Source organism: Fragaria vesca, linkage group LG6, assembly GCF_000184155.1.
Source record: "Fragaria vesca subsp. vesca linkage group LG6, FraVesHawaii_1.0, whole genome shotgun sequence".
NCBI lineage: Eukaryota > Viridiplantae > Streptophyta > Magnoliopsida > Rosales > Rosaceae > Fragaria > Fragaria vesca.
The window spans coordinates 38,140,828-38,168,750 of NC_020496.1; the positions used below are offsets into that span (position 1 = coordinate 38,140,828).

Genomic DNA, 27,923 nt, shown 5'->3' on the forward strand with positions numbered 1-27,923 from the left:
AAAAAGTTACCCCGATTGTTAGTGTGTTCTCATGTCTATATGGATTTCCAATAGCACGTCTGACTCCCACGCAAATCACCAGCCAATGAGGGTCGGTAAGATTGACAAGGCACTTGATTGGAACTCCCGCATAAGTTCAAGTCCCCACAATCACAAGTTCCTTATTGGTACGTTACCGAGTACTGGGGACCTGCATGACCCATATGATGTTGGTAAAAGTGTTGGCTTCTAAGAGTCTGAGTCATCTTACGGCCTGCCTGTGAAAGCCTACGGGTTTACAAAGAGGAAAACACTGATCCAGGCCTCCAGGGGGAGGTCTGACTGCACTTAAGTGGTAATTGGCTTGGACCCAGATTAGGTGGGTTGCCTCCCCCAATTCACATACCATACACCAAAAAAAACCTACACTTGATCTTAGGCTAAGCATTTCTAAACACTGAAGCATGTGTTGATGTAGTTGTGTTTGTGGTTATGGCTGATGAAGGAAAAACTGCTTCAAAGGCACGTAAGTATTTACGCTGTCCTTTAGACTTTATTTGCCCCACAACTAGTGTGCAAAGGGGTTTGATCAAATAGCCTTTAGGATACAATGAAGCCTAGCACTTGCTTATTGTTGTTCTTTCGTTTTGCACTCACGAAGATACAACCTACACTCGATTAAGGTTACAAGAAACTCAAGGTTGCTAGAAACTATATCTGCAGTTTTATAGTTTCTAGATTTTTGCTGGTGTTAAGAAAATATAGATGGAGGTTTGAGAAGAGAGAAACAGGTTTCCTGATATGAGAATATGCAGAAGAACTTATTCCTATATATAGGAATAGTCGTGCCTTTCCAGGATATTGACATACCTTTTCATTTTTTGTTTTAAAACTCTTCAGCAAGAGTTATTTACAATTGCCAACAGTCATATACAATAGCAACTGATATGCCTTTTCATTACATACATGCCTCTTGGTTGTGCATACACTGTTTCAGAACTCTCCTTTTATAATTTGAAAATCTCTCTAACAGCATGGAGCATGTAGTTTTAAAGTTTCTCTTATGCAACTAGTTCAAAAAAAACAAACGAAGCTTAAAGTTTAGGATACGGTAAAGCATCTCAAACAATGACTGTTATTTCCATATAAGTAGCACAAATATCACAAGTGAAGGCCCCATTCCCCTCCACTTTTACTACTCCGAAGTCTATGCCCATCTAACAACTTGAGCTCAGGCGTGGACACTGGCGGAGATACATAGAGACCAAAGGGTGTCATGATTTATGATTTTATCTGTATTTAGTGTTTGGAGTCTAGCTAGTTTAAAAGTTTTAGTTATGCTGGCACCTCCGAGTCCTCTAGATTGGTTTTGTTTACTAATAAAAATAATAAAAATTTTCTCTTTCTAAGAAAATTAGCTGTTTTAGTCCAATAAAGAACAAGAAAAGCTTTATATTAACCTATTCCTAATACAATTATACTTCTACCTAGCTCACCCCACCAATTAACATTGTCTTCTATAAATAATCAAACTCATAGCAGCATATTCGTACAAATATGTTCAAAATCAGTTGAGAGACTACAAATACATCTTCTTGATATGCAATGAATAAGATTCGATGCAACTGAAACAATAGAGTTTGATTATTGATGACTTTCGCGATATGCAGGAGCGACGAGTCCATTTTTAATGTATTACCCTATTTTAAAACTTTATTATATTATAGACTATGTTTTTTTTTTCAAAAACCTCTTTGATATTGACCCCCGTCACTTATATTTCTTGGTTTCGCCTCTGGGCGTGGAGCCATGTACAACGTTGGTTAGGCTTGAGCCCAACCGAGATTTCAAAAATAAATTTTTTAACGTGTCATTCAAGTACATCTCGATCTTTTGCAGTGCTGATTTAACATTTTAGTTAATTCTTAACCCACCTAAGTTCGAACTTGTCCATACTCATCTAGTGATTATAATTTTTTTTTTGAGATATTATCACACATTTGTTTTACCTTTTATTTTCATATGAGATTCTCAATCTTTTCTTTCTCTTTTAATTAATTAAACAGTAATTTCATATACGTTTTCATATTTTACGTCTCAAAAGAGTGTGCATATAATATATTTTGGTTGCCGATAATATATTTTTGTTTAAAATTATCATATTATATTTGTTTTAAAAATTTATAGACAACGAAAAGAAAATTGCAAGCCCACCCAGTGAATGCTAGATCCACCACTGCTTGAACTGCTTGAGCTTGAGAGCGAATTTGGGGGCGGAATTAGGGTGACAACTTGAAGTTCTGCGATGTCGACGGCGAGCTTGGTCCAACAAGAAGCACACACTGAGAAGATGAGTGAAGAAGGAAGAAGAAGATGGGAGGAGATGAACATGGATTGCTTAGTAAATGCGTTTAGCAGAGCTGGAATGGAGTCACTGCTTTTGGCTCTCCCTTTTGTCTGTAAGTCCTGGCACGAAGCTACTCACAGTCCTTCATGCTGGACATGTCTTAAGTTTCCTGATCATAAACCCTATCCTTTGTTCGTTGATAAGGCTGAAGATATTGACACTCCACCTCGGAGTTTCGGCCCATTTTATGAAAAGTTTATAGAACAGTATGGAATCGATAAGAGTCGATTTTCAATCACTGCTTTTATAAAGATGGTGGTTGATCGGAGCAACGGGCAGGCTACTCTACTTAAGCTACCCCATTTCATTACAGAAGCAGCTCTGAGATATGTTTCAGATGCGTGTCCTCTGCTCAAACACTTAACGTTTGAGGATAATCTGTTGATTTTCAAGCATTATCAAATTCTCCCGGAAGTGATAGGAAAGTGGAAGTTTCTGGAGAGCTTGTTGTTAGGGGGCACCATGGTGCTGATTCACCAGCATTTTAATATTGGAAAGACCTTCAGTAAATATTTTTGGGGGTTGTTGACACTGGAAATGGAAACTCCGAGCTGTGATAATGTTTTGGAGAGAATTATAGTGCAGATTGGAACTCACTGCAAGCATTTTAGGCAGCTAAGTCTTGTACTAACCCATCTTCGTCAAGTCGAGGCATTGGCAATTGTGAACTTTCTGCCACACCTTGGGAACATATTGGCGGTCAGGTGCATCATCAAAAGGGATAGCATTCTCACAATTGCTCAGGGATGCAAAGAGCTTCAGGTTTTTCATGCCAAGGAATGTGCAGGCTTTGGAGAGGATGATGAAGAAGTATGCAAGCTTGCTGGTGAGACTGGTCAGATTGTATGTGAGGATTGTGTGCTCGATGATGAACTTCTGACTCTGTTGGTTATTCGCAGACCTACTTTATTGAGGAGATTAATGATTCTCATGTTCAGACTGCTGAGTCATTGAGAGATTAGTAAGGCGGTTTTCATTTTGGTCCATCTTGATTCTTTTGTATGGTCTCAACTCTGAAAAGCTAATATCTGAATAGACCTTATGACTTGAATCTTTGTATTGCTGTGTTGGTCATTTCAGAAGTTCAAGTGTTACTATGTTTGTTATTTCAAAAGTCCAAGTGATATGTCTGTAAATTTTTCTCAAGCAATTGATGGATTTTTGCCACTTTTCACATAGATTAAAGGCTCCTACGGTGTTTAGTAGAGATATCCACATACTCTGTTGCTAAGTTTTCTCCAGATTTCAACATCTTGGATGACATAGATCTCTTTCCCAAATTCCTTATCAGTTGTAGTCTCTGCTGAGATGTAGATGTCTTCACAACAATCGAGTCTGCTGTTTGGCTCTCTGTTCCTCATTTTCAACTAGTATGTTCCATCCTGATCCAACATAGTTAGTATTTCCTAATCTGATTATGTCGGTTTTCTTCTGAAATACATATTGAAAAACGGTTCAGATTTCTAAGACAGATCCACCGGTGGTCTCTTATCAAATATCAACCACCAGCTACGAGAAAAAACACAAGGGGAGAGCCCAGGATCACAGAAGAAATATACTTTCAAGTTCGTTGAAAGCTTCAGATACATACTTCTGTACGACTAGCTTGTAGTCTGTTTTGTAATCCAGTTTGTTTTCTCAAAACATTGATAACCCTACTCGATTTCTGAGTTACTACCATTATAGAAGATAGTTACCACATTACCGTAATCTATGCATATCAAATGTGCCCAGTTGTGAAGGCTATCTCATAAGTTGCAAGAATAAGGACACATCACTTTCAATTTTTTTTTTTTGTTAGATTACTATGTAACACACAAGATGCTCCTTTAATGTGAATTTCCATAGTGAAAGTATTTTACAAACATCAAAAACACAACACAAATATGTACCCAAACTAGAAGCAATGTGAAACATAAAATGGTCACTCAGCGTCAGGTAACAGGGAGACAAAAGAACAGATGGAAACACTATCAGTGCAACCTTGTGAGCTCTTCTACTCTCTTGCAGAGCTCTTCTACTGGAACACTCATTTGTTTTGAAATTTCATCCATCTTCCCACGGCTGAGATCAAGGAATGACTCGATAAGATCACCATCCAAGAAATTTTTGGTGTCCGAGGTCTTCTTCTCGTTGCAGAATGACCTCCACTGATCATGGCTCAATCCTCCAACACCCTTTATCACCTTCCTCAAGTTTGTCTGAAGCTTCTCTAGAAAGGAATAATGATCTCGAGGAAGTGAAGCGATGACTCCAATCACACCATTAACAGTGCCAAATATCACCGTAGGAATCTGGCCCACGTCAGAGTCTGGCAAGCGCATGACAAGAGAACCATGCCGAAACCGATTGACAAATTCCCCAAGGTGATACTCTCCAACAACCTCAAGACGGCCCCGTTCCTCATCAGTCGCACCTTCACTATTTTTCCTAACAGTGAAGAGGTTGTAAAAGTTTTCAGCGCCAAGGTAAACATCATCATCGAGGATCTCTACAGCGGACATCCAATTCGCATTGTAGTCTCGGGCTCGCTCCTCAATGGCACCTTCCTCATGCTGAAGAAAAGAAAAGGAAAAAAAAGTTTTTTTAGTCCAAAAGATAAACATGTTACATTTCTGGATTTGGTGGAACCTGCAATACCCAGAACCACACATTCAAGTAAACACTTACACATCCATTACCAAGGATAGTAAAACTGAAACATGTCTTATACTGGACTAGCAGACAGACAACGGAATAGCAATATGAGACTAACCATCCTTTCAATAAGCGAAGAGACGAGGTGGCTGACTATACCTTATAAATTAATAACGAAATTGACTTCATTAAATCACCAACAACAATGAAGTCTCCACGAGTTTGTACATAGAGGGCAAGTATGTGACCATGATGTCCACATTCAGACTGCAGCTCACGTGTACCATCATCCCGGAGTGTCCACTTGTATAACTGTATCTTCTGATTGATGGCAGCAAGTAATTTTCCATTGAAAGCATTTAAAGAATAAACAGATCCCTTAGTCTCCTTCTCAGCAATGAGCTGCATCTTCCCATCTTCAACTAGGAAAACCAGAATGCGACCCTGCAATATTTTTTTATGGAAGTATCATGAAGGTCAGCTTCTATGTTAGGATGATAGTATGATGCATCAGCATGTCACATGCGACACAATTAGTAAAAGATTTATCTGCCATCTACCTTAGTCGGCTCATTTTCTTCTGGAAGAACATACGCAGTCCCAACACAGTAATATACATTACTATCATCTGAGAAGGAACAGCTAAGTATGGAACAGGCATACTCAAAAGCATCAAGTTGATAATACGTCACGAGGTCAAAACTTTGGTCATCTAGCAAACGGATGAAGTGTGTTTCAGAATCTTCTGCACCAGTCTGATTATTTTTCACACTACATATCGCAAAGGTCCTCGACTGCTCCTGATGGCAAATGCGGCGTGCATGCTCACCTAGAGGAATAGTACGGATATGAAGCTTCTGGATGTCATCAATTGTGCCAATCGTAAGTTCACCTTCTTTAGCAATCGCAAGGCTGTTGTTCACAAAAGAAAATGAAATTAGAATTTTCTACTGATTATTATTAAGCTCTCCAATCATAAAAAGCAAGATACAAAATGTGGACAAGGAGTCCACAGAAAAAGAAACTATAGAACTTGGTTTGAGCAAGATACACGTAGGCTCAACTGCCACCGAACCAGCCTAAACAGAGAGCACCCTACACTATCACTGGTTTCTAAGAAAGAAAGGAGGAAAGAGTAATCATTTATTTCTCCAACAGAGGCCCACTAAAGTTCCCAGAACCCATGCCCAATTGTTATGTAGAATATCTCATCAAGATGTTAGATTGGATCATAAACTGAAATAGGAAAAAAGATTGGATATGCACCAAGTTGGTAGGATGCAGAAAAACAAAGAAAAATAAATGAGTGAAGGGTAGAGGGAGAAAGGTACCTGTCTGGGAAAGCAGCAGAGTTGAATGGGCACATATGGCTGACTTCTTTCAAATTGACATTGCTGTAAAGTAGTTTCTTGTTACTGCTGTAGATGACAGTTGGTCTATCCGATGCAGCAAACACATGTGTAGTACTCTTAGATGAGAATGTACGGAGTGTAATGGGCTGCGTCCCAAGAGAGACTTTCTTCCTGTCAGTTAACTCGCCAGTAGTTGTGTTCAATGTAAAGTTTAAGAGGTGTCCATCGCCAAGTGCACATAGCAGATAGGATATCTGAAAAGAAAAAAGAAGAATGGTAATAATTCACATAAAACACTTCGCATAGGAATCAAACAAAGCAAAGTATGTATGCAAATTCATCATCTATACAACTATAATGCAAACTCCCAAATGATTAAAACACCAATATGCGACATAAACTAGGTGGATTGCATAAGGTAATAATATTAATTATAACCGGTGGTCAAACTTGTTAGAGAGTCACTCTTCAATAGTACTTATGACCAATGATAACAAGAATGTGTACAAGTGAGAAAGATTTAGTGATTAAGCACAAGAGCAGACATACCCCTTCAAAAGTACAGAGAAGAACAGAACGAGGTATGATCTCTCCTCCCAAATGTTCCTTTGTGATGCGGTTCAGATCAGGAAGAGAGTAAATTTGAACACTTATATCTGTCCACATCCCAACAGCTGCTAGTTGGCTATAGTTAGGGTTTTCACCTATGGGGTTTATATCAAGGCATGAGATCTCAAAGTCCAAATGTACATACTTCTTTTCTGTCAAGACCCCGTCACCAATTTCTAAATAAACTAAATGCTTTCCTCCAGTTGCCAATAAAACCTGCCATACAAGACCATAAAGAAATAAACGGTTGAATGATCAACAATGGGTCAAGCTATGTAGATGCAGAGATCTCCCAAACAGAAATAGCACCATGCTAGGAAACAGAAACCAAACCTGGGTGGCATTAGCTGTTGCTACATTAATAGAATAGCCTGCCGGAGCATGCCACTCATTCTTCAGATCCCTAGATGTAGAACTCACTAGCCTTACTGAGCTTGAAGTGACCTGTGATGTCAATTCATCAGCCAGCATGCACTAGATACTCAACTTTTTTTATCTTTCATAAAATCGTTGCAGTCCAGATTATCCACATAATGCAATATTTCAGAAAAGAAAAACTGAATAGCATTTTTTTTTTTATAGTATACAAAACAAAATAGCTATTTCAACAGTCGATGAGTTAAGTCGAACAACAAAATCACATTGAACCAGTAATAAAATACTCATTAAATACATTGAACAGTATGCATCGGAAAACCTGCAACTACCCCTAAACTATTTTTCATTCTCACATACAGGTGATGGTTAATCCACTGGAGGAGTGGTGCTGGTGGCAGCCTCATAATGTCACTGCACGCTTAACATTAAGAATAAAACTATAATAGCACAATCAGTTTGACATTTTTCACAACTGGTTCAAGTCATGATTTTAACCAAGGCTTCAGACATGGAATTTTCATATATTTAATTTACATACAGACTTCGCATACTAACTAGAAAAGGCCAACTTTTGATAAGAATCTAAAAAAACCTACCTGCACAAGTTGATTGAAGACAGCATCATGGCAAAATAAAGTTTGCACTTCAGAAGAGAAGCCCTCTATCTCAGTTTCTTCCAGCTCATCCTCCATATTCATTGCCAAAATACGTGTCTCACTAATAAAGCTAACAACCAGGAAGAAGTCGTGCGGATCATCAGTGGAAGATCTTAATGACCACATTCCCTTGATACCTTGAAGCTCAACTGATGCCTGTTCCAAGTCACGAATAAAGCAACAGCGACTTGTATCAGCATGCAAGAATGCATGAAAATGGTTAAGTTAAACTTTCGGTACAAAGGAAATATCGAAAGAGTCATACCTGTTCATTGATTCCAATTCCATTTCGAACAACACGAAGAGAACCATCTTTGTAAGCACCAGAGCAAGTTACCACTTGACCTTGGCCTTGCCTCTCAAGATCAACCACACAGAAGTCAACTATGGGCCCCAAGTTGACATACCTTTCCAAAACTTCGACATATGAGCCTTTTGCATCCGGCTGAAGATTTAGCTTTACAAGCTGTATGTTTGCATTCACTTTGAAGTGTTAGTATTATATGATAAAATCATTATTGAAATAGACATCAAATGTAGAGCAAACAAAATCTCAGAGATGCACTCAGGTGCACCTAAAAGTTCATAAGCCGCAACAGGTATACGTGACTAATACCAAGACAGAAAATCAGTGACTGTTTTCAATTGGAAAAAAGGAGTTAACAGCACTTAAGAATATGATTGGAGTTAATGAATAAATTATGCACGTATGTATCACTAGAGTTGAACATTTTCCATGCTTGGACCCAGCAATCTAGGAGGAGAAACAAAAAAAGCACTCACATTCCCTCTTGAACGATATCAACCTATTCTCTTACTATCTCCTGTTTGCAATCTATCAAATACCTCCAATAATTTTAAATTTACTGCATCATCTCTTAGTTCACCTAATAAAATGACGTTTCTCTCTCTCTCTCTCTCTCTCTCTCTCTCTCTCACACACACACACACACAATATAAACAGTGTGCATTATGTGTATAAGACTGCTAATCCTGGAGCCTAGACTATTAGACGGATAACTTGGAAATGCCTGAACAAGGTAAGCACTGACAATTAAAGTTCTTATAACAATAATGATAAAACAGTACATTATGCTGCCAATTTTAAGTTACATATGTTCTTTCCTAAACATATAGTTATAGTTCCAACAAAACATTGGTGACTCTTTGCACATCTAAGTAGCTGAGCTGGTCACCTGTGAGTCCCCATAGCTTGATCCAATATAAACGAATGCATTATCAAGATAAGAGATTGTAGATGCAATCGATGTTTCACCCAAGAGCTCCATCTTGAGTCCAGTCACCCTACAACATATGAGGAGATTAAACCTTGAACAAACAAACGAAGTCCACAACTCTTAACTACATAACATTACAATCACAAACTGGAGATTTAAGACATGAATTTCAACTCACTTTTCTTTCTCATGAGTTATAACAAGTAGGTGAAGAAGCCCAGCATGATCACCAAGTAGATACCTAGAACCATCCGCATCCACTCTTCCATAGGCTCTTGTGATGGACTATAAAATGACAAAGCAACAACTTTTTACAAACTCGTAATCAGACGCTTAAATAAATCTGTATAATAACTATAACCTACCGGTCTTATGGGGATTGCTTTAAATGCATTGGCGCTGCAGTAAACAATTGTTTCCTCTCCGATAATAAGAACACCGCAAAGTGGTGGAGGAACTGGTATTAACAACTCAGCCCCATTGTCAAGGTTGTTCTGTGACCAAGGACCCTCAACAAAATCTTTATCCTTCAGAGCAACCTCATATGTTTTGACATGGCGAGCATCCTTATTATCCTGCAATTAGAGGACCATATTAAAGTAAATGATACCTTTGTCCTAAGCACTCCTATACTGTTCATCTTGACAAATTGTGCACAACAGATAGCCCACAGAACCACTAACAGCGAAAAGAACTATGATCACACAAGAAAACATCTCGAACCATCTACCTACCTACATGCTACGTACATGTCCACAGACTTACGAGTACACTAAGTTGAAACCACCAAGAGTTTATGAATATACCCCTAAAGACCTTTCACAGGTAATCTAGTAACACTAAAGTGGACTCGAAACTCAGGTCCAAAATTTTGTTAACTTGGAATCATAAGAAAATAAATATGGTTTATATACATATAGTAAATCCATGTCTTGTTTCTACTTTCTACCAAGATATCTGGTCTATGACTGCATGTACATTAATACATTCCTGCATATTATTGCCATAGTGCATACACAATCTTCAAGTCAATACATGAACAAAGGAAACATAATACTGTAGCGACGCATACCTGGTAAAGAACTACAATTGTGGGTTTTGAACAACCATAAAGAAACTTGATATCCAAAACTTGAAGTTCCTCAAGCCTGAAAAGTTACCATCAAAATATGTAGTTGACAACTAGACAGGAGCACCAATTCACAAGGATAGAAGGAAGAATATAGCATATCAATTACAATGCATATGTTGTACCATCACTTGCCAACTAAAGTATGGTCTAAATACATGTCATCACTAATTCAATCACAGAAAGATAATCAACTAGTATATTACTAGATGACAAACAAAAAATACCTAATGTTAAATGCTTCCTTCAGCTGCCCTTTGTTGTCAAAAGGAATAACCTGACAAAACAAACAAATGTTGAGGTTCCAGTCGACACTGTTACTGTACTATAAAAATACAGAACAGTTTTTTATAGTAAGAAAGAATTAGTTTAACACCACACACCTTAAACAAGCCATCATATAAATGAAGTCCAATTAATCTGCAATCTGGATCTATTATACCAATCTGCAGAGTCATAGGTAAAGCAGGTGTATGAGTTTTCGTGAATTGGCCAACTGAAACCAAAATATGGAAAACAACAGAAATGCTAAATAAATACGAATTTCAACGGAATTTATGACCATATAATAGATGTACCTGACCACTGTCTGTAGGACGACCTATACGATCCGAGACATCCCCCATTGCCCTACAAGATAGTGGCATATATTTGTTAAAGAAATGTGAAGAGGAAAAAGTACCACTTCTAGATTACAATTGACTACAATCCATATCTTACTTGGTAACAAGCTCCTGTGTTTCGACATCCCACTGAAGGACACAAAACTTGTATCTTTCTGTTGCAATAAACAGAAAATCCTGTGCTTCGCCCTGATGAAAACCAGCATATCAGAATGATGAATCAAACCAACACCAGTATGGAGAAAACGTATTAAATAACACTTACATGTGGCCGAAAGAGTTTAAGGGTTGCAATTCGTCCATATATCGGCACATCCAAGACAGGCTGCAAAAGAAAATATAGCTCAATTCCTGCCACTAGAACCTAGCCTAACCAGGGAATTTTTTATCTCAAACTTGTATGTTTGATAACTTAAAGTTAACGGCTTTAAAAGCTATCTGCCCTTCCAAAAAACAAAGACTTAGAAACTTGTATGTTTGATAATTTAAAGTTAATGGCAACAAAGACTTAGAAGGACGGAACTCACTAAGTAAGCAACTAAATGACTTCCTTTTCAGTAAAATAAATAAACGTACCTGCAAACCCAGAGGAGTAAGTAGAAGAATTTCGATCCGCGTGCATTTTCTGGACACAAAATCACACAAAAAGGATAAGAAGGCACACTCTTGACATGAAATCTTGCACAGAAAACAACAAAAAAAAACATAATAATTCGATGATTTTTGCTGAAACTATATGCATTATGCACTCCTACGCATGGTTTTCCGAACGAAAACGAGTTCCATGCCTCTAAATTTCATCACTTCCTAGGAAAACAGGAGCTTATACGGAATCGAAAACGACTATGCGGAGCATAACACAACAAGTAGAGCCTCGATTGCTACATTATCCACGAAACCTGAGCCTATAACACATTTGGACAACTCTCAAGTAACTTTCTTCACCAATTCCCAAACCTAACATCACCGAATCGAATACAAACCAACACAATAGTGCTAATCGCAATTTGCAAGCAGAATATAGCGAAAATGAAGACGGCGGTTAACGAAACCCTAGCGGAATCAGAGAATCGAAAGCGAATGAGAGAGAGAGAGAGAGAGAGAGAGAGAGAGAGAGAAGGAGGCTTACGCGATGATGAGATTGAGCTCCTGAGGGCCGGTGAAATTGCCGACGCAGGAATGGGTGACGTTGGTGGGCTTGTGGGCCGTGACGACGTAGTTCCAGACACTCATCTTCTTCTTCTTCTTCGACTCACTCAGACACTACTGGAGCCCTAGCTCTCTCTTTCTTCTCTATTACTACTTTCACTCTCTCACCGCCTCGCGCTTCTTCTGGAAATACGGTATTAAAATACAACCCGAATTTTTATTTTTTTTGGTCGGGAAATAAATCCACACAGTGAATCGAGTTTTTATGGCAAAAAAAATAAATCATAAGTGGCTGGGAAATAAGAAATACAGATATACGTATTGTGAACTGGGGAATACGTAGGTCGTATGTATGAGGAGCCATGTCGTTGGTGGCATTGATTCGTCGGGAACCACATTTGCGAGTTGCGACGGGTTTTTATTGAGGCCGATATCGATAGTCCGGAAATTAGAAATTTGGAAATTAGAAATTTTGAAGGATATATCAAAAATTTTCCATTTCAATAAAATTTTCATATTTACAAAGATACACAAGTTATAACAAATCCTAACACAGCAGGATTGGTTGGGACATGTGGGTTTTTCTACGTTGTCTAAAATGGATAAATCATAATATATCACGATATTATGATGGTTTGTAAATATAATATCGCCAGCTGAGAAAAATGAAATTTTCACCAATATTTTGGCGAAAATCTTGATTTTTCACTCCTTGCTGAGGCCTCAATAAACCATCTTTCATTTTGGAAATGGATGTCTCACTGGTGATTAATTGATTATTGATTTGAATGCTAATGAAGGTGGGTTTGGTCGATTGAAGATGCTTTAAGCCATTAATTAAAGAAGTGTAAAATATTTTTTCACTTCTTTTCATCAGTTACATGTACATATAGATATAGACGTATAGGAAACATAATTAGGCAACCTATAGGTTAGCTAAAAACACAGCATTGTTTTCTGTGTTTCAAGTTTGGGTTGAGGATGGGTCACATGACTAGCTGAGGAACTTATATGTGATGTAGTTATAGTGTTTAATGCAGTATTCCGTTTAAAACAGAAAACTCATCAGTAACACACATTTAAACCATTTCATTTCATTTTAAGTACCAATCTTTGGGTGACCTTATAAAAAAACAATATTTAGGTGACAGTTTCTCATTCATCCCATAGCCAATTCGAGCCGGTAAATGCATTATTTTGATATACTCTTGTAAGATAACACAAGCTCATGTTTGACTCTCACTAAACTATAGTGAGTCTCACTAAACTTAGATGTTTATTTACCGTTACTCATACGTATGGGCCACCATATATCTATATTATATAATTTAATCTTAATCATATGTATATATAGATACACGTCGTATACTAAAGAAGATGTTCTAGTTTTCTAACAAAAAAATATCTCAAATTATAAATTGTTGGTAATCTCATCTAGTCTGGTTTAGAAAACAGTCTAATTCCAGGTCCACAGACTCTCACAAAGTCTTTCACTTCGCCCTACCCAACTGGACCTGGCCTTCAATTATGAGTTTATAACTCACTAATTCTCAGCTCTAGTACTCTTGTGATTCATGATCCATTGACTAGTGTCACTCTTGTACTAAAACTGGGTGTAGGTCGGTAGGACTCTGTAAGATACCAAATCATCAAACGTGTGGTGTCCAATACCCCCGCCGTTTCTGATAATATGAAACTGCAATCATCATGGTCTGGGAAACCAGCCAAAACTAGAAAGATGATGGTGACTCACCTCTGTGGCACCCACTTCATTCATTTGTTGTTTTGCTCAAACACTTCACATTGGTCTCTTGCTAATCTCTCCCCTGTCGTTTTGCCGATGAATGTCGTAAGCCGTGACGCGTGCAATGAGTCCGACTCTTGCAGAATCTCTGCAACGCTCTCCAGGTTTCACTGTCAGCACATTTCAAAGGTGCCCTTTTTACCCTTCATTATATCTTGGTCAATCTATATATATATATATATATATATGCATGCTCTATTTGGATGCAACAGAGTGTTGGGTTTGGACTTTTTAACACTTTAAAACTCCTTAAAAGTCTTGAACTCTGGCTTCTGGGTTTATGTTTAGATTGGATTGCAGATGCATGTGAATGAAGCTTGGATCAAAATATATGGAACCCAATAGAAGAGTGGTAGTTTCATGAGTAAAGGTGTTTCCTTTTCTTATTGCGGTGGGAAACCAAGTGTTGAGATTGAGTGAGAAAAGAGCTGTGTCAAATTGGAAGTGGTTGAGTAATACCAGAGATGGGTTTTAAGGCAATAGATTGGTATTGTCAACCAGAAGCTAATGGGGTATGGGCCAAAGCAGTGAGTGCTTTTGGCTCATACACTCCTTGTGCAATGGACTCTATGGTCATATGTATTTCTCATTTAGTTCTTTTGGGATTGTGCTGCTATCGAGTTTGGATGATCAAGAAGAATTTGAAAGCCCGGAGGTTCAGGTTGAGGTCAAACTACTATAACTACTTGCTGGGATTGTTGGCTGGTTACTCCACTGCTGAGCCTCTACTGAGGTTGGTGATGGGTTTATCACTCTTTAACCCGTTTGGAAGAACTGGCTTTGCTCCTTTTGAGGTGCGTTTTCTTTTCTTTTCCTGTTTCTATTTTTTGGATGGAACATTTGCTTTTGACATGCCTTACTGATATTGTCTTTCAAATGTAAGCATACACACAAAATAGATGCTATTAACAAAACATGAAGGGAATTATTTGTACAAACTTCATCAGATAGCAACCCAATATGATTGTATACAACACGAAGCCTACAAGTAATGTCATTATATGTGTTCTGGCAGGTGACTTCCTCGTTCGTTGAAGCTCTTGCTTGGTGCTCTATGCTAATTTTAATTGGCTTGGAAACTAAGATTTACATTCGGGAATTCCGATGGTATGTAAGGTTTGGAGTCCTTTATGTCTTGGTAGGAGATGCTGTGGTGCTAAATCTAGTTCTTGGAGTGACAGATTCATACAGCAGGTTAGTTTTTCTTCCTTTCACTCACTCAATACTATATCACTTTTATTGAAATCCATTTGTTGGGCTTTTCCAGTGATGCATGAACGTCCATTCACGAGGAAGAACGCTAGAGCATAAGATAATATCTGTCTTACAGCCTAACAGCCTACGTCTTAGAAATAATAGTTAACTACACAATTATAACAAAATGCTGTTGTATATCTAGATTTAAACTTTACAGATACAAAATGAATTAACTGCTCTAGATAAGAAACGATTCATCACTATATCTTTGGCTTCAAACTGTGTAGGACAGTCTTACAATCTTTGTTTTGATTGAATTCTTGCAGATCTGCTCTGTATCTGTACATAAGCACCGTCTGTTGCCAGGTTTATACCAACTGCTCTTTTTTCTGCTTTTCTCTTAAATCCAGCTGGTTAGACTTGACTTCTTCTAAAAAAAAGTTGGTTATTCTTAAATTTGATGTCTGAGGATATAAGCACTGTCTTGTTATTTCTAAGCATTCATATGAAGCTGTTTATGTTTTGGTCTTTGGTTATTGTTCTCATGCAGGTGCTGTTTGGAATTCTTCTTCTCATCTATGTTCCGAATTTAGATCCTTATCCTGGCTACATTGTTCTGCAATCTGAGTCACTTGACAATGCTGAATATGAAGCACTACCAGGAGAAGATCAAATTTGCCCTGAGCGTCATGTTAATATATTTTCCAGTAAGAAGCCTTAAACTTCCCATAATTGATGCAGAGTTTTATAGTTTTATATTGGCTTCTGTTTTTCCTTGCTTAGCATATTTTTATGGGGATAAACTAGGAATGTTCTACTATTGGCTCATATAGATCAGGTGGGAGTTATGAGTTGAATGCAAAAGCATTTGTTTAACTTTTCTCTTTTATCTGTTGATAATCGATCATCTCTCTCTCTCTCTCTCTCTCTCTCATCCACCTATAAGTGATCATACTGAACTTTCATTACACCATTTATGCCCCTTCATGCATTCAACATTCTTAGGAAACTAGTAATGACATGGACAAAGAATATCCATCCACTAGGTCCTTCATGTTTGAGTTCCTATAGGGTGAGGTCATCTAGTAATGAGTGGAGAAGATTGATTGCTAGGTGCATATTTCATGGTAATCTAAATAGTTTTTTTTGTGTGCATCTATCTAGGAATATATTTTGGATGGATGACTCCACTCATGCAGCTAGGGTACAGAAAACCCATCACCGAAACAGATGTTTGGAAGTTGGACACATGGGATCAGACCGAGACTTTGATTAAAAGGTCCAACACCCAATGCCTCCTTTGCAGTTGTTTCTTCATGATTTTATCTCCCTTGTGCCACATGCATAATAATTTGAGGTTCGCAGGTTTCAGGAATGTTGGGTTGAAGAATCTAAAAGGTCCAAACCATGGCTTCTGAGAGCACTGAATTGTAGCCTTGGACGAAGGTACTGGTTGAAATAAAAATAGCTTGATTTTATCTTATTTACTTATTTAATCTTTGAAGTGTTGAATTCAATTTTGTTAGATATAACTGAACAAATGCAAATTTGCATTTCACTCTTATTTTCATTTATTTTGTTGATGTGTTTTTCATAGGTTCTGGTTGGGAGGCTTTTTCAAGGTACAGAGTTATTCCAGTTTTCTGGGGGTGCAAATTGTTAGAATCAGTGTGGATTTAAAGCTTGAGGGATTCTTAAGAAGTCTCTAATAACACTATCTATATTGTAGATCGGCAATGATCTCTCTCAGTTTTCGGGTCCCATTCTATTAAATCATCTCTTGCAGGTTAGTTTCTTTCTTGCCAAAGCATTATTAGTAGACTTATTTTTATCATGTATAAACCATAGCATCGCAAGCTGTTAATAAAGGTGGTATATGAGTCTGAAGTATTGATTCTTCCACCTCAGCTTGAAGTATCCAACTGTTATATACTGAAATTATTTAATTATTTCTTGGGAAGTATCTTCACTGATTCACCTTTAGCCTAATCATTATTATATCAAGTAGTATCTTCAGTCAATTACTCAAGTAGCCCAAGTATCATGTCCATTTTTTAATTAATTTTTTTAATCATCATTGAGAAATTGAATAAACCTAGTTTGTAAAGAACATTGCTTGTATTTCAAGAGTGTCTGTAATCGTCTTCTTATCCATGCAGTCAATGCAACGGGGTGATCCAGCTTGGATTGGTTATATATATGCCTTCTTAATTTTCATGGGTGTGGTATGGCTTCTATCTTGGACTTTTTTCATGTGCCATCGTGTTAACAATGTGCAAATTTCATTAGTGTGTGTTGACAAGTTTATTCATCTTTGTCCAGTCATTAGGTGTGCTCTCTGAATCTCAGTATTTCCAGAATGTTATGCGTGTCGGTTTTCGGTTGAGATCAACCTTGGTAACTTTCTGTATCTGTATTTACAAGCAAGTATAATTAGACCAAAGTTCAACTGTTCAACTTAGTTTCATGTTCTTTGATTCATTAAAGGTTTGTTGCTTGCTTAACTCTTTTGTAGGTTGCTGCTATATTCCGTAAATCTATAAGAATAACACATGAGGGCCGCAAGAATTTTCCAACTGGGAAGATTACGAATATGATGTCTACAGATGCTAATTCACTCCAGGTATGGTCAAGTAGATGTATCCTCATACATGAACAAATGCTATCAAAGTCTAGACGATTTAGATTCTACTGGAAACCTCTATACATAAAGGACCAATTTTTGGAACCTATGTTTGTTCATCTTACTATATCTCTCATTGGTGCTCAACATTTTTCTCAAGCAAGAAAGAAATGCTTATATTGTTGTTCGAATTGCAGTGTATTAAGACAATTTATGGAATTATAATCTTAAGGCTGATATAGTCTTTCTCATGATGTAGCAAATATGCCAACAACTTCATGGACTATGGTCCGCTCCTTTCCGTATCACTGTAGCTATGGTTCTTCTCTACCAACAATTAGGTGTTGCATCGCTTATTGGATCCTTCATGCTAGTTCTCATGATTCCCATACAGGTCAGCATATCATTATTCTTTTTTGGTTCTTCTGCTATCAAGAGTCTGTATTATCCTTTTATAGATTTTTCTCATAAGGTCAAGCTTATAAAACCTTAATATTGTCTGCTTTCATGTATTGGCATTTATTCCCTCTTGAAAGGTACTGCTGTCTGTTAGATTTTTGCTTCCAAGATTAGTGATTTTCACTTCCTCTTTGTTAGTCCATGTGCTTAGATTTCATTTACTCTGATAACGTCACTTGTGATGTTTGATTTTGGCTAAAAAAGGGTACTCTTCCTTTAATTTTATTGTGTATAAATTTATGATGATTGATTTTCTATAATTTCTTTTGTAAATAGACAACTATCATCAGCAAAATGCGGAAACTGACAAAGGATGGACTGCAACAGACTGACAAGAGAGTTGGCCTCATGAATGAAATTCTAGCTGCCATGGACACTGTGAAGTATGACTGCATTAGATTATTTTAGATATCCTACAATGATGGTTAGTAGTCTGACACTAATCTGAAATATTATGTTTCAGATGTTATGCCTGGGAGACAAGTTTCCAGCAGCGAGTTCAAAGTATAAGGAACGATGAGCTCTCAAGGTTCCGTAAAGCGCAATTATTATCTGCTGTAAGACTCAACACTTGATCCTTTCAATTATGTACTTCCTATATATTCAAGTAATCTTAAAGCACAATCATGTGGAAAATTTCAATTTCAAGCTTTCCCTTCATTTTTGACTATCAGTGCTCTAACCAGAGAAGTGATGATAGGTGATCTGATATTGCATGTGTATACTATCTGCCATAACAGCCCCTCAACCCTTTTCACTTGGCTCGAACTCATTAATTGCAGATGCAGCTATTTTGAGGCTGACAAAGTCATATCGTAGTAGTTCTATGCTTTTATACTAGTGTGGTATAGTGGTATACTGACTATACTCTATTGGTAAAACTTTTGATTTCTGTGTGACCACATTCAAGCATGGAATTAAGTATCAACCTAGATTAACATTATTAGGGATATGGTAAGAACGTACCGCTACAAATTCAAACAAAATGTTAAGGCACAGTTTCCAATTTATGATTTGTGCAGATGGTTGAGTACTTGAGTTTGTATATGGATATGTAACTGTTTACTCCTTGATAGATTCATAATATTTAATTCTGAGAGAACATTTCTAGGGACTATTTATTTGTCACCTCAATATTGGTTTATCTGACCAATTGTCTTGGTTTGCAGTTGAACAGTTTTATTCTCAACAGCATCCCAGTTGTTGTGACAGTAACTTCGTTTGGGGTATTCACTTTTCTTGGAGGTGAATTGACACCTGCGAGGGCGTTTACATCACTTTCTCTTTTTGCAGTGCTGCGCTTCCCTTTAAACATGCTGCCCAATTTATTAAGTCAGGTAACCTGGGTTTCCTATCTGATGATTCATCTGTCATCTGCATTTGATTTAGCATGTATATTTATGTTATCTCATTTGTCGATTATTTATTTTACATTCTCTGCGATCAGTTGTCTTTGTTGTTATGTCTCTGCATCTGCTGACTCAGTCTACCTTGACAGGTCGTAAATGCAAACGTATCCTTGCAGCGTTTGGAGGAACTATTTTTAACTGAGGAGAGAATTCTAGTACCTAACCCACCACTGGAACCAGGGCTTCCAGCCATCTCAATTCAGGATGGGCACTTTTCATGGAATTCAAAGGTGTTGTGTTTACAATTTTACAAAACACACACACATATTCTAATTGGAGAATTAACTCTGCACTTTTAATTAGAATTTATGTGTGGCCATGGTGCATATTTAGTTTCTATAACGGTATTTGTCCATTTCCAAGTCTTCATGCTTTGCAGCAATGTTCCAAGTAAAAGGTTCTCTTTGTACTAAGTTTCTTAAAAAAAGAAAGTTTCTAAAAGAGATGGCTAACTACTAAGTAAAGGTTCAGGAACTTAACTTCTATGAGACATCAACTGTAAGGAATTTGATTCTTTATCAAGCTTTGCCAATTAAATATAAGTGGAAAAGTCTACCAAGTTTACTGGAAAGCATTGATATCTTTTAATCCATTTCTTCCATCTTATTATTTTAATTTTTCATCGTAAATCATCTAGGTTACTTTATCTATATATGATTAGGTGCCATGTCAACCATTAGCTCTATGGTTGACTGTGCACTCTGTCATATCTTAGAAGTCGAGGAAACACTGAAAAGTGCATAAAACCATGAGTCTATTGAATTGACATTTGTAGTAATGGTTTTGACTATGGTACTAAAGCAATATCCTAACATAGCATAGCTTGTTGAAAGGGCATACTGTGCTATGTTATCTGACATTGTACAAAAAGAAAAAGAAAATTTCTCATGTTGCATGTTGACTCTCAATATCTCAGACATGCAAAAGCGACTTAATAACCTTATCTTCTCCTTCTTTCCTTTTGCAGGCAGAGAAACCCACATTATCAAACATCAACTTGGATATACGAGTTGGTAGCTTAGTTGCAGTTGTTGGCGGCACTGGAGAAGGAAAAACATCACTTGTATCAGCCATGCTTGGGGAGCTGCCTCCAATTGCAGATTCCAGTGTTGTAATAAGGGGGACTGTTGCTTATGTTCCCCAAGTTTCATGGATTTTCAATGCTACTGTGAGTCACAACTTCTCTGCTTTAAAAGCCTATAAAGCTCAATCTACTTTGGCTTTCCTGTCACTTTCAATGTCATCTCCTACCCCTACATGCACTTTGAGGTTGTTAAATATATTTTTCCAGGTACGTGAAAACATTTTATTTGGATCTGAATTTGAAGCTGCACGGTATTGGAAGGCAATTGATGTAACTGAGTTCCGTCATGACCTGGACTTACTTCCAGTAAGTGGACTATGAGGTTTTTCTTTGCCATTACGTCTCATTAACGTGTAAAGATTCCAGTATGTTAACTATTGTACCTGATTTGCCAGGGTCGAGATCTTACGGAGATAGGTGAAAGAGGGGTCAATATTAGTGGAGGTCAAAAGCAAAGGGTTTCAATGGCCAGAGCTGTATATTCTAATTCAGATGTTTATATATTTGATGACCCATTAAGTGCTCTAGATGCTCATGTTGCTAGAGAGGTAGTATTTCTAATCGATGTACTATCATCTCAGGGTTATTATTATAATTTGGCCATATATTCATATATAAGACAACCATTTGAATTCATCGAAGTCGTAACTCTTGATCCATTTTTTTTAATTTTTTTTATTTTTAAATGTTTATGTTTTTGAATTGAGATCATTGTACTTTCAACTGAACCAAGTTGTTTGCAGGTTTTCAACCACTGCATAAAGGAAGAGTTGCAGGGGAAAACTAGGGTGCTTGTCACAAATCAGCTACACTTTCTGCCTCAAGTGGATGAAATAATATTAGTCTCTGACGGTACAATTAAAGAGAAGGGAACCTTTAAGGATCTCTCTGAAAACAGTTTGCTGTTCCAGAAGCTTATGGAAAATGCCGGGAAAATGGAAGAACATGTAGACGAAAAGGAAGACAGCAAAACTAATTACCAGGAAATCTCACTTCCTGTGTCTAATGGGGTGGTGAATGACTTGCCAAAAGATGCAAGCTACACCAAGAAAGGGAAAGGGATGAGATCTGTACTCATTAAGCAAGAGGAACGGGAAACAGGTGTTGTAAGTTGGAAAATTTTGCAGAGGTAGGATACTGAATTCTCTTCACAGATTTAAGCTTCAACGGTCTTAAAAATAAGTTGGGGAAGGTAGATTAGTCATTCGGAACATAGATTGTATATGCTTTTCGGTACAGTTCATGCTGTGTTGGTTGGAATTAGTAAATAATCGTAGCAGTTCATGCTGTGTTGGTTGGTCAAGCAAAGGGGAATTAGCTGAGCTGTGAGCTGTATGAGTTGTCTTTTTTACATGAAAACTTCACGTATATGATCATAAGGAATTGATGAATATCTCTTCTTCATTGTTGGCAGGTATAAACATGCATTAGGAGGCCTATGGGTGGTCATGGTTCTATTTACATGTTATACACTGACAGAAGTTCTTCGAGTTTCAAGCAGCACATGGTTAAGTTTTTGGACAGACCAAAGCACGTCAAAGAGTTATGCACCTGGTTTCTACATTCTTATTTATGCAATTCTATCACTTGGTCAGGTATGTTGAGAGTCAATGCATGCATGTTAGATCATTCTTTGAATATGTTATTCTTTTATATTACTTTTCTACAGTTCTACCATTATTCTTAAGTTAGAGAATCTAGCAATCTATGCACAGAAAAGAGTCATATGAAACCTCAATGACAAAGTGTAATGTCGTTTATATTAGCCACGAGCAGAGAGTCATATGTCATATGCATTGTTACTGCATTCTGTTACGGAAGAAAATTATTACAGTCGTGAGTTGTGACTGTGACATGGTTTGAACGTCCTTAATCCAAATTTCTTGACTCAGGTAACGGTGACTCTGACGAACTCATTTTGGCTAATCACTTCAAGTCTTCATGCAGCCAGAAAATTGCATGATGCCCTGCTACAGGCTATACTAAAAGCTCCAATGGTCTTCTTTCACACTAACCCAACTGGAAGGATAATCAATAGGTTTGCAAAGGATCTGGGTGACATAGATCGCACTGTAGCCAATTTTATGAACATGTTTCTGGGTCAAGTGTGGCAGCTCATTTCGACTTTTGTGCTCATAGGTATAGTGAGCACAATATCCCTCTGGGCCATAATGCCACTTCTAATTTTGTTCTATGCAGCCTATCTATTCTATCAGGTAGGTTTATGTAGTTTCAGTTTTCTATTTACCTGACTATATAAAGGTGCATCAATTTTGTATAAACTTATATAATATGATAATGAATTTGTTTTTACAGAGCACATCCCGTGAAGTGAAACGCTTGGATTCCATTACCAGATCTCCTGTTTATGCACAGTTTGGAGAAGCATTAAATGGTTTGTCATCAATTCGTGCCTATAAAGCTTATGATCGGATGGCAAAGATCAGTGGAAGGTCTATGGATAATAACATCAGATTCACCCTTGTGAATATTAGTTCAAACCGCTGGCTTACGATAAGGTTGGAAACACTAGGAGGTATCATGATATGGGTGATAGCAACCTTTGCTGTCATGCAAAATGGAAGAGCAGAAAACCAAGTACAATTTGCATCCACAATGGGTCTACTTCTTACTTATACTTTGAATATCACAAGTCTGTTGAGTGGTGTTCTTAGACAAGCTAGTAGGGCTGAAAATAGTTTAAATGCTGTTGAGCGGGTTGGAACATATATTGAATTGCCTTCTGAGGCTCCAGCTGTTATTGAAAGCAACCGTCCCCCACACGGGTGGCCATCATCAGGATCAATCAAGTTTGAGGATGTTGTCCTCCGTTATAGGCCTGGACTTCCACCAGTACTGCACGGATTATCCTTCACAGTTTCTGCAAGTGAGAAGTTAGGAATAGTTGGAAGAACTGGTGCCGGCAAATCTAGCATGATTAATGCATTGTTTAGGATAGTAGAAATAGAAAAAGGAAGCATCTTGATTGATGGGTGTGATGTTGCTAAGTTTGGATTGGCAGATTTGCGAAAAGTTCTTAGCATCATACCCCAATCACCAGTTCTCTTTTCAGGTATTGCACTTGAGGTTTGAGCTGATGTGATTTTGGAACATAAAACTAAAAACTGAGCATGCTAGACTTATGAGATGCATGATTCTAATGGTCATTCTGTCTTGTGTAGGAACTGTACGGTTTAATCTTGATCCTTTCAGTGAGCATAATGATGCTGACCTCTGGGAAGCCCTAGAAAGGGCGCATCTAAAGGATGTCATTAGAAGGAATTCCTTCGGTCTCGATGCTGAGGTAAAATCTTATTTTATAGATAATCATAGTGTCTGATATCCCTAAGCTTACTGCAATAATCAGATGCAATGATGAAGCATATTTCCTAATTTTGACATTAATGAATCAAAGGTTTCGGAGGGTGGTGAGAATTTCAGTGTTGGACAGAGGCAGCTAATAAGTCTTGCTAGAGCATTGCTACGGAGATCAAAGATTCTTATTCTTGATGAAGCAACAGCAGCTGTGGATGTTAGAACGGATGCTCTCATCCAAAAAACCATACGTGAAGAATTCAAATCATGCACCATGCTCATTATTGCTCACAGACTGAACACCATTATTGACTGTGATCGAATCCTTGTTCTTGATGCTGGTCAGGTATGCCCTCACTGATGCAATTCCTGCATTTCTGCGTACAGGATATATTAAAAGACAAATATCCTTTGTTTTCAAAAGAAAGCTATCCACTCATAAGTTTTGACCTCCACTTTTAGGTCCTAGAACATGGTTCACCAGAAGAATTACTGCTAAATGAAGTGAGCGCATTCTCCAAGATGGTTAGGAGTACAGGACCTTCTAATGCTCAGTACTTACGCAGCCTGGTTTTCAAAGGCAAGCAGAATAAGGTGAATGGAGAGGAAACTGAGCAACTGGTTGGCCTGAGTCAGAGGAGATGGTTAGCCTCTTCGCGCTGGGCCGCTGCTGCCCAATTTGCATTGGCTTTAAGTCTCACATCCTCACAGAACGATCTCCAAAGGTTAGATATTGGAGACGAGGACAATATTCTCATGAAAACAAAGGATGCAGTTATAACATTACAGGGAGTTTTGGAAGGAAAGCATGATGAAGATATAGACATATCACTAAATCAGCACCATATTCCAAGAGAAGGGTGGTGGTCAGCTTTGTTCAGAATAGTTGAAGGTAAAAAGAATCATATACTCCTGCATATAATCCATCTCTTGGGACCTTTTTCATTATATCTGTATATTCAAATATATGTTATTTGTTTCAGGTTTGGCCGTGATGAGCAAGCTGGCTCAGAACAGACTTCACCCTTTAGAAGACGACGATTTTGAAGACAACCTATAGGTTGGAGTTGAACAAGGAACAACTGTTTATACTTTATACCAGCAATTCCTCTCAAATAGAGGCCAATGAAGAAGAGCAATGGATTCAAGATGTTGATTCGTATAGATAAATCTAGATGAAATCCAAATTGTAACAAGCAGAAGAGAGTTACATCCGCATAGAACACGAGAAACAACAATCATTCAGTTGTATAGGTATTATGGCATATAGGTATTATGGCATTTGAGAATAACCACATGAATCTATTGGCCTGACTCTTTGGCTATTATTGTATCCCTCGAGCTTTGGTTACTCTAAATTATATAACAAGTCAAACCACTACACTTAGTGGTATGAAACCATTACGAGTTCGGTTCACGAAGCTGTTAAGATCGTCAGTGATATGCTACAATGCACACCCAAGCACAACTGACAAAAATTACAACTCCTCCGAGTTTTTGGTCATTTGACATAACGGTGATCATTGCCCGGAACCTGTGATTGCCACGTCACAGGTGAGCCGCCGCCACTCAGAGTCCTGACAAAACTAGAAGCGTGATTGTGACTCACCTCTGTCACACTAACCACTTCCTCTGTTTGTTTTTGTTTTTATACATTTCTTCAAGGACTTTCGCTTTGGTCTTTTCCTAATCTTGTCGCTGTCGTTTTGCCAATGAAGCTGTTTATGTATGTTTCTTCAAAGACTTCACTTTGGTCAAATGAGTCTTGCTCTTTTGTTTTCAACACATTCCAAAGGTGCTCCCTTTTTCCCTCCTCTCTTTCTTGCCATTGTATCTTTTTGCTGTCTTCGGATGCAACAGTGTTGGGTTTGGACTTTTTATGCTTGAAATTCTCAAACTTTTGCTTCTGGGTTTATGTGGGTTCCTGTTTAAATTGGATTGCAAATGCATGTGAATGAAACTAGCATCAAAATTTATGGAACCAATAAAAGAGTGGCAATTTCATGAGTAAAGGTGTTTCCTTTTCTTATTGCGGTGGGAAACCAAGTGGCGGGATTCAGTGAGAAGAAAGCTGTGTCCAATTGGAAGTGGTGGTGTTAGTTTGTAGTGAATACCAGAGATGGGTTTTAAGGCAATAGACTGGTATTGTCAACCAGAAGCTAATGGGGTATGGGCCAAAGCAGTGAGTGTTTTTGGCTCATACACTCCTTGTGCAATGAACTCTATGGTCATCTGTATTTCTCATTTAGTTCTTTTGGGATTTTGCTGCTATCGAGTATGGATGATCAAGAAGAATTTGAAAGCCCGGAGGTTCAGGTTGAGGTCAAACTACTATAACTATTTGCTGGGATTGTTGGCTGGTTACTCCACTGCTGAGCCTCTACTGAGGTTGGTGATGGGTTTATCACTCTTTAACCCGTTTGGAAGAACTGGCTTTGCTCCTTTTGAGGTGCGTTTTCTTTTCTTGATATTGTTTGTTGAATAGAGCTATTGCTTTTTGACAATCTTTATTGATATCTGCAAGCATGCGTGCACACACAATTGTATGTGATTATCAAAACATGTAAGGGATAGTTTTAAATTGTTGATTGCTACTAAAATCTTCATCTGATAGCTGTAAATAGTAATCCTATGTGATTGTATACAACTATACAACATCAAGCTTACGTTGTAACTATTTGTGTTCTTGCAGATGAATTCTTCGATCATTGAAGCTCTTGCTTGGTGCTCCATGCTAATTTTGATTGGCTTGGAAACTAAGATATACATTCGGGAATTCCGATGGTATGTAAGATTTGGAGTTCTTTATGTTTTGGTAGGAAATGCTGTGGTGCTAAATCTGATTCTTGGAGTGACAGTGACAGATGCTGACAGCGGGTTAGTTTTTCTTCCTCTCACTTAATATTGTTTTCTCATTTATCAAATTCCATTTGTTGGGCTATCCAATGCTTTTTGAAGTTCCATTCACAGGGAAGAATCCTACAGTATAAGATAATTGATGTGTTGTCACGTCCTAACAGCCTAACCTCCCAGATTAAAATGTTTAATACACAAATTTAACAAAATGTTTTTGTATATTTTTGATTTAAAATTTACAGAAACAAAGATTATCAAAACATGTGGTACATTCTTAAAATCTTTGTTCTTATTGAATTCTTAACAAGAGGAAGATGAACAGTAAATGATTCACTATCTGTTATTGGTCTCATACAGTATGGGACATTCTTAAAATCTTTGTTCTTATTGAATTCTTGCAGATCTGCTCTGTGTCTGTATATAAGTACTGTCTGTTGCCAGGTTTGTCCCAAGTACTCCCAACTGTAGTTTTTTTATTTTCTTTTCTCTTGCATCTAGCTGGTTATACTCAAGTTTGAAGTCCGACGATATACACACTGTTTGATTATTTTTAAGTAACTCCATTATTGAGCTGTTTTCGTTTTGATCTTTGGTTATTGTTCTCATGCAGATGCTGTTTGGAATTCTTCTTCTCTTCTATGTTCCTAATTTAGATCCTTATCCTGGCTACATTGTTCTGCAATCTGAGTCACTTGACAATGCTGAATATGAAGCACTACCAGGAGAAGATCAAATTTTCCCTGAACGGCATGCTAATATATTTTCCAGTAAGGATCCTAAACTTCCCAGAAATTGATGCACATGTTTATATATTTTTAAACTGGGCTTCCATTTGTTCTTTTATGGGATTAGCCGAGAATGTTCTACTGTTAGCTGTATATTGATTAGGCAGAGTTATAAGTCAAATGCAAATGCATTGATCTTCTTTTCTCTTTTGTCTGTTGACCTGTTGACGATCGATAGACTCTCTCTCTCTCTCTCTCTCTCTCCACCTAATAGTGATATACTGTCTGGTTCTT

At 37.7% G+C, this 27,923-nt stretch overlaps 3 protein-coding genes and 1 pseudogene across 4 annotated transcripts in view; 3 read left to right on the forward strand and 1 right to left on the reverse strand.

The window, feature by feature from the left end:
• Positions 1-2,284: 2,284 nt before the first annotated feature.
• LOC101293126 lies at positions 2,285-3,340 on the forward strand. The gene has a single exon (XM_004306370.1). It carries the CDS (start codon positions 2,285-2,287, stop codon positions 3,338-3,340), a length of 1,056 nt encoding a protein of 351 aa, XP_004306418.1.
• Positions 3,341-4,184: 844 nt separating this feature from the next.
• LOC101298151 (DNA damage-binding protein 1-like) lies at positions 4,185-12,344 on the reverse strand. Its single transcript, XM_004304663.1, has 19 exons — positions 12,138-12,344; positions 11,585-11,633; positions 11,274-11,333; positions 11,106-11,197; positions 10,964-11,015; positions 10,769-10,831; positions 10,613-10,662; positions 10,329-10,404; positions 9,622-9,831; positions 9,435-9,541; positions 9,215-9,323; positions 8,284-8,484; positions 7,959-8,174; positions 7,318-7,428; positions 6,925-7,200; positions 6,355-6,629; positions 5,584-5,935; positions 5,183-5,467; positions 4,185-4,941 (listed from the first exon to the last, which is right to left on the reverse strand). The coding sequence occupies exons 1-19, from the start codon at positions 12,239-12,241 to the stop codon at positions 4,360-4,362; spliced, it is 3,270 nt and encodes a 1,089-aa protein (XP_004304711.1). The 5' UTR covers positions 12,242-12,344; the 3' UTR covers positions 4,185-4,359.
• Positions 12,345-14,425: 2,081 nt separating this feature from the next.
• Positions 14,426-25,464, forward strand: LOC101298730 (ABC transporter C family member 12-like). The gene is made up of 27 exons (XM_004304665.1): positions 14,426-14,755; positions 14,977-15,155; positions 15,485-15,524; positions 15,709-15,865; positions 16,323-16,437; positions 16,524-16,604; positions 16,756-16,780; positions 16,888-16,944; positions 17,318-17,383; positions 17,481-17,555; positions 17,674-17,781; positions 18,041-18,175; positions 18,517-18,623; positions 18,704-18,797; positions 19,410-19,577; positions 19,739-19,879; positions 20,617-20,817; positions 20,941-21,039; positions 21,129-21,281; positions 21,477-21,862; positions 22,148-22,328; positions 22,626-22,949; positions 23,050-23,806; positions 23,916-24,037; positions 24,149-24,394; positions 24,511-24,940; positions 25,032-25,464. Exons 1-27 carry the CDS (start codon positions 14,426-14,428, stop codon positions 25,106-25,108), a joined length of 4,854 nt encoding a protein of 1,617 aa, XP_004304713.1. The 3' UTR covers positions 25,109-25,464.
• A 703-nt stretch (positions 25,465-26,167) lies between these two features.
• The window catches only part of LOC101293422, a 15,246-nt pseudogene continuing 13,490 nt past the window's right edge, over positions 26,168-27,923 (forward strand). The window contains exons 1-5 of the transcript XR_185141.1: positions 26,168-26,497; positions 26,741-26,925; positions 27,306-27,345; positions 27,515-27,671; positions 27,757-27,779. The product of XR_185141.1 is annotated as an ABC transporter C family member 12-like (transcript). The remainder of the gene's footprint in view (positions 26,498-26,740; positions 26,926-27,305; positions 27,346-27,514; positions 27,672-27,756; positions 27,780-27,923) is intronic.

Coding starts and splice junctions, on each gene's coding strand:
- LOC101293126 (XM_004306370.1), top strand. CDS start 2,285: ATGTCGACGGCGAGCTTGGTCCAACAAGAAGCACACACTGAGAAGATG.
- LOC101298151 (XM_004304663.1), bottom strand. CDS start 12,241: ATGAGTGTCTGGAACTACGTCGTCACGGCCCACAAGCCCACCAACGTC. Junction 8,175..8,283: donor GAATTGGAATCAATGAACAG/GTATGACTCTTT, acceptor GACTTGGAACAG/GCATCAGTTGAGCTTCAAGG. Junction 7,429..7,958: donor TCTTCAATCAACTTGTGCAG/GTAGGTTTTTTT, acceptor TTGACATCACAG/GTCACTTCAAGCTCAGTAAG.
- LOC101298730 (XM_004304665.1), top strand. CDS start 14,426: ATGGGTTTTAAGGCAATAGATTGGTATTGTCAACCAGAAGCTAATGGG. Junction 17,556..17,673: donor TTCGGTTGAGATCAACCTTG/GTAACTTTCTGT, acceptor ACTCTTTTGTAG/GTTGCTGCTATATTCCGTAA. Junction 20,818..20,940: donor CATGGATTTTCAATGCTACT/GTGAGTCACAAC, acceptor ATATTTTTCCAG/GTACGTGAAAACATTTTATT.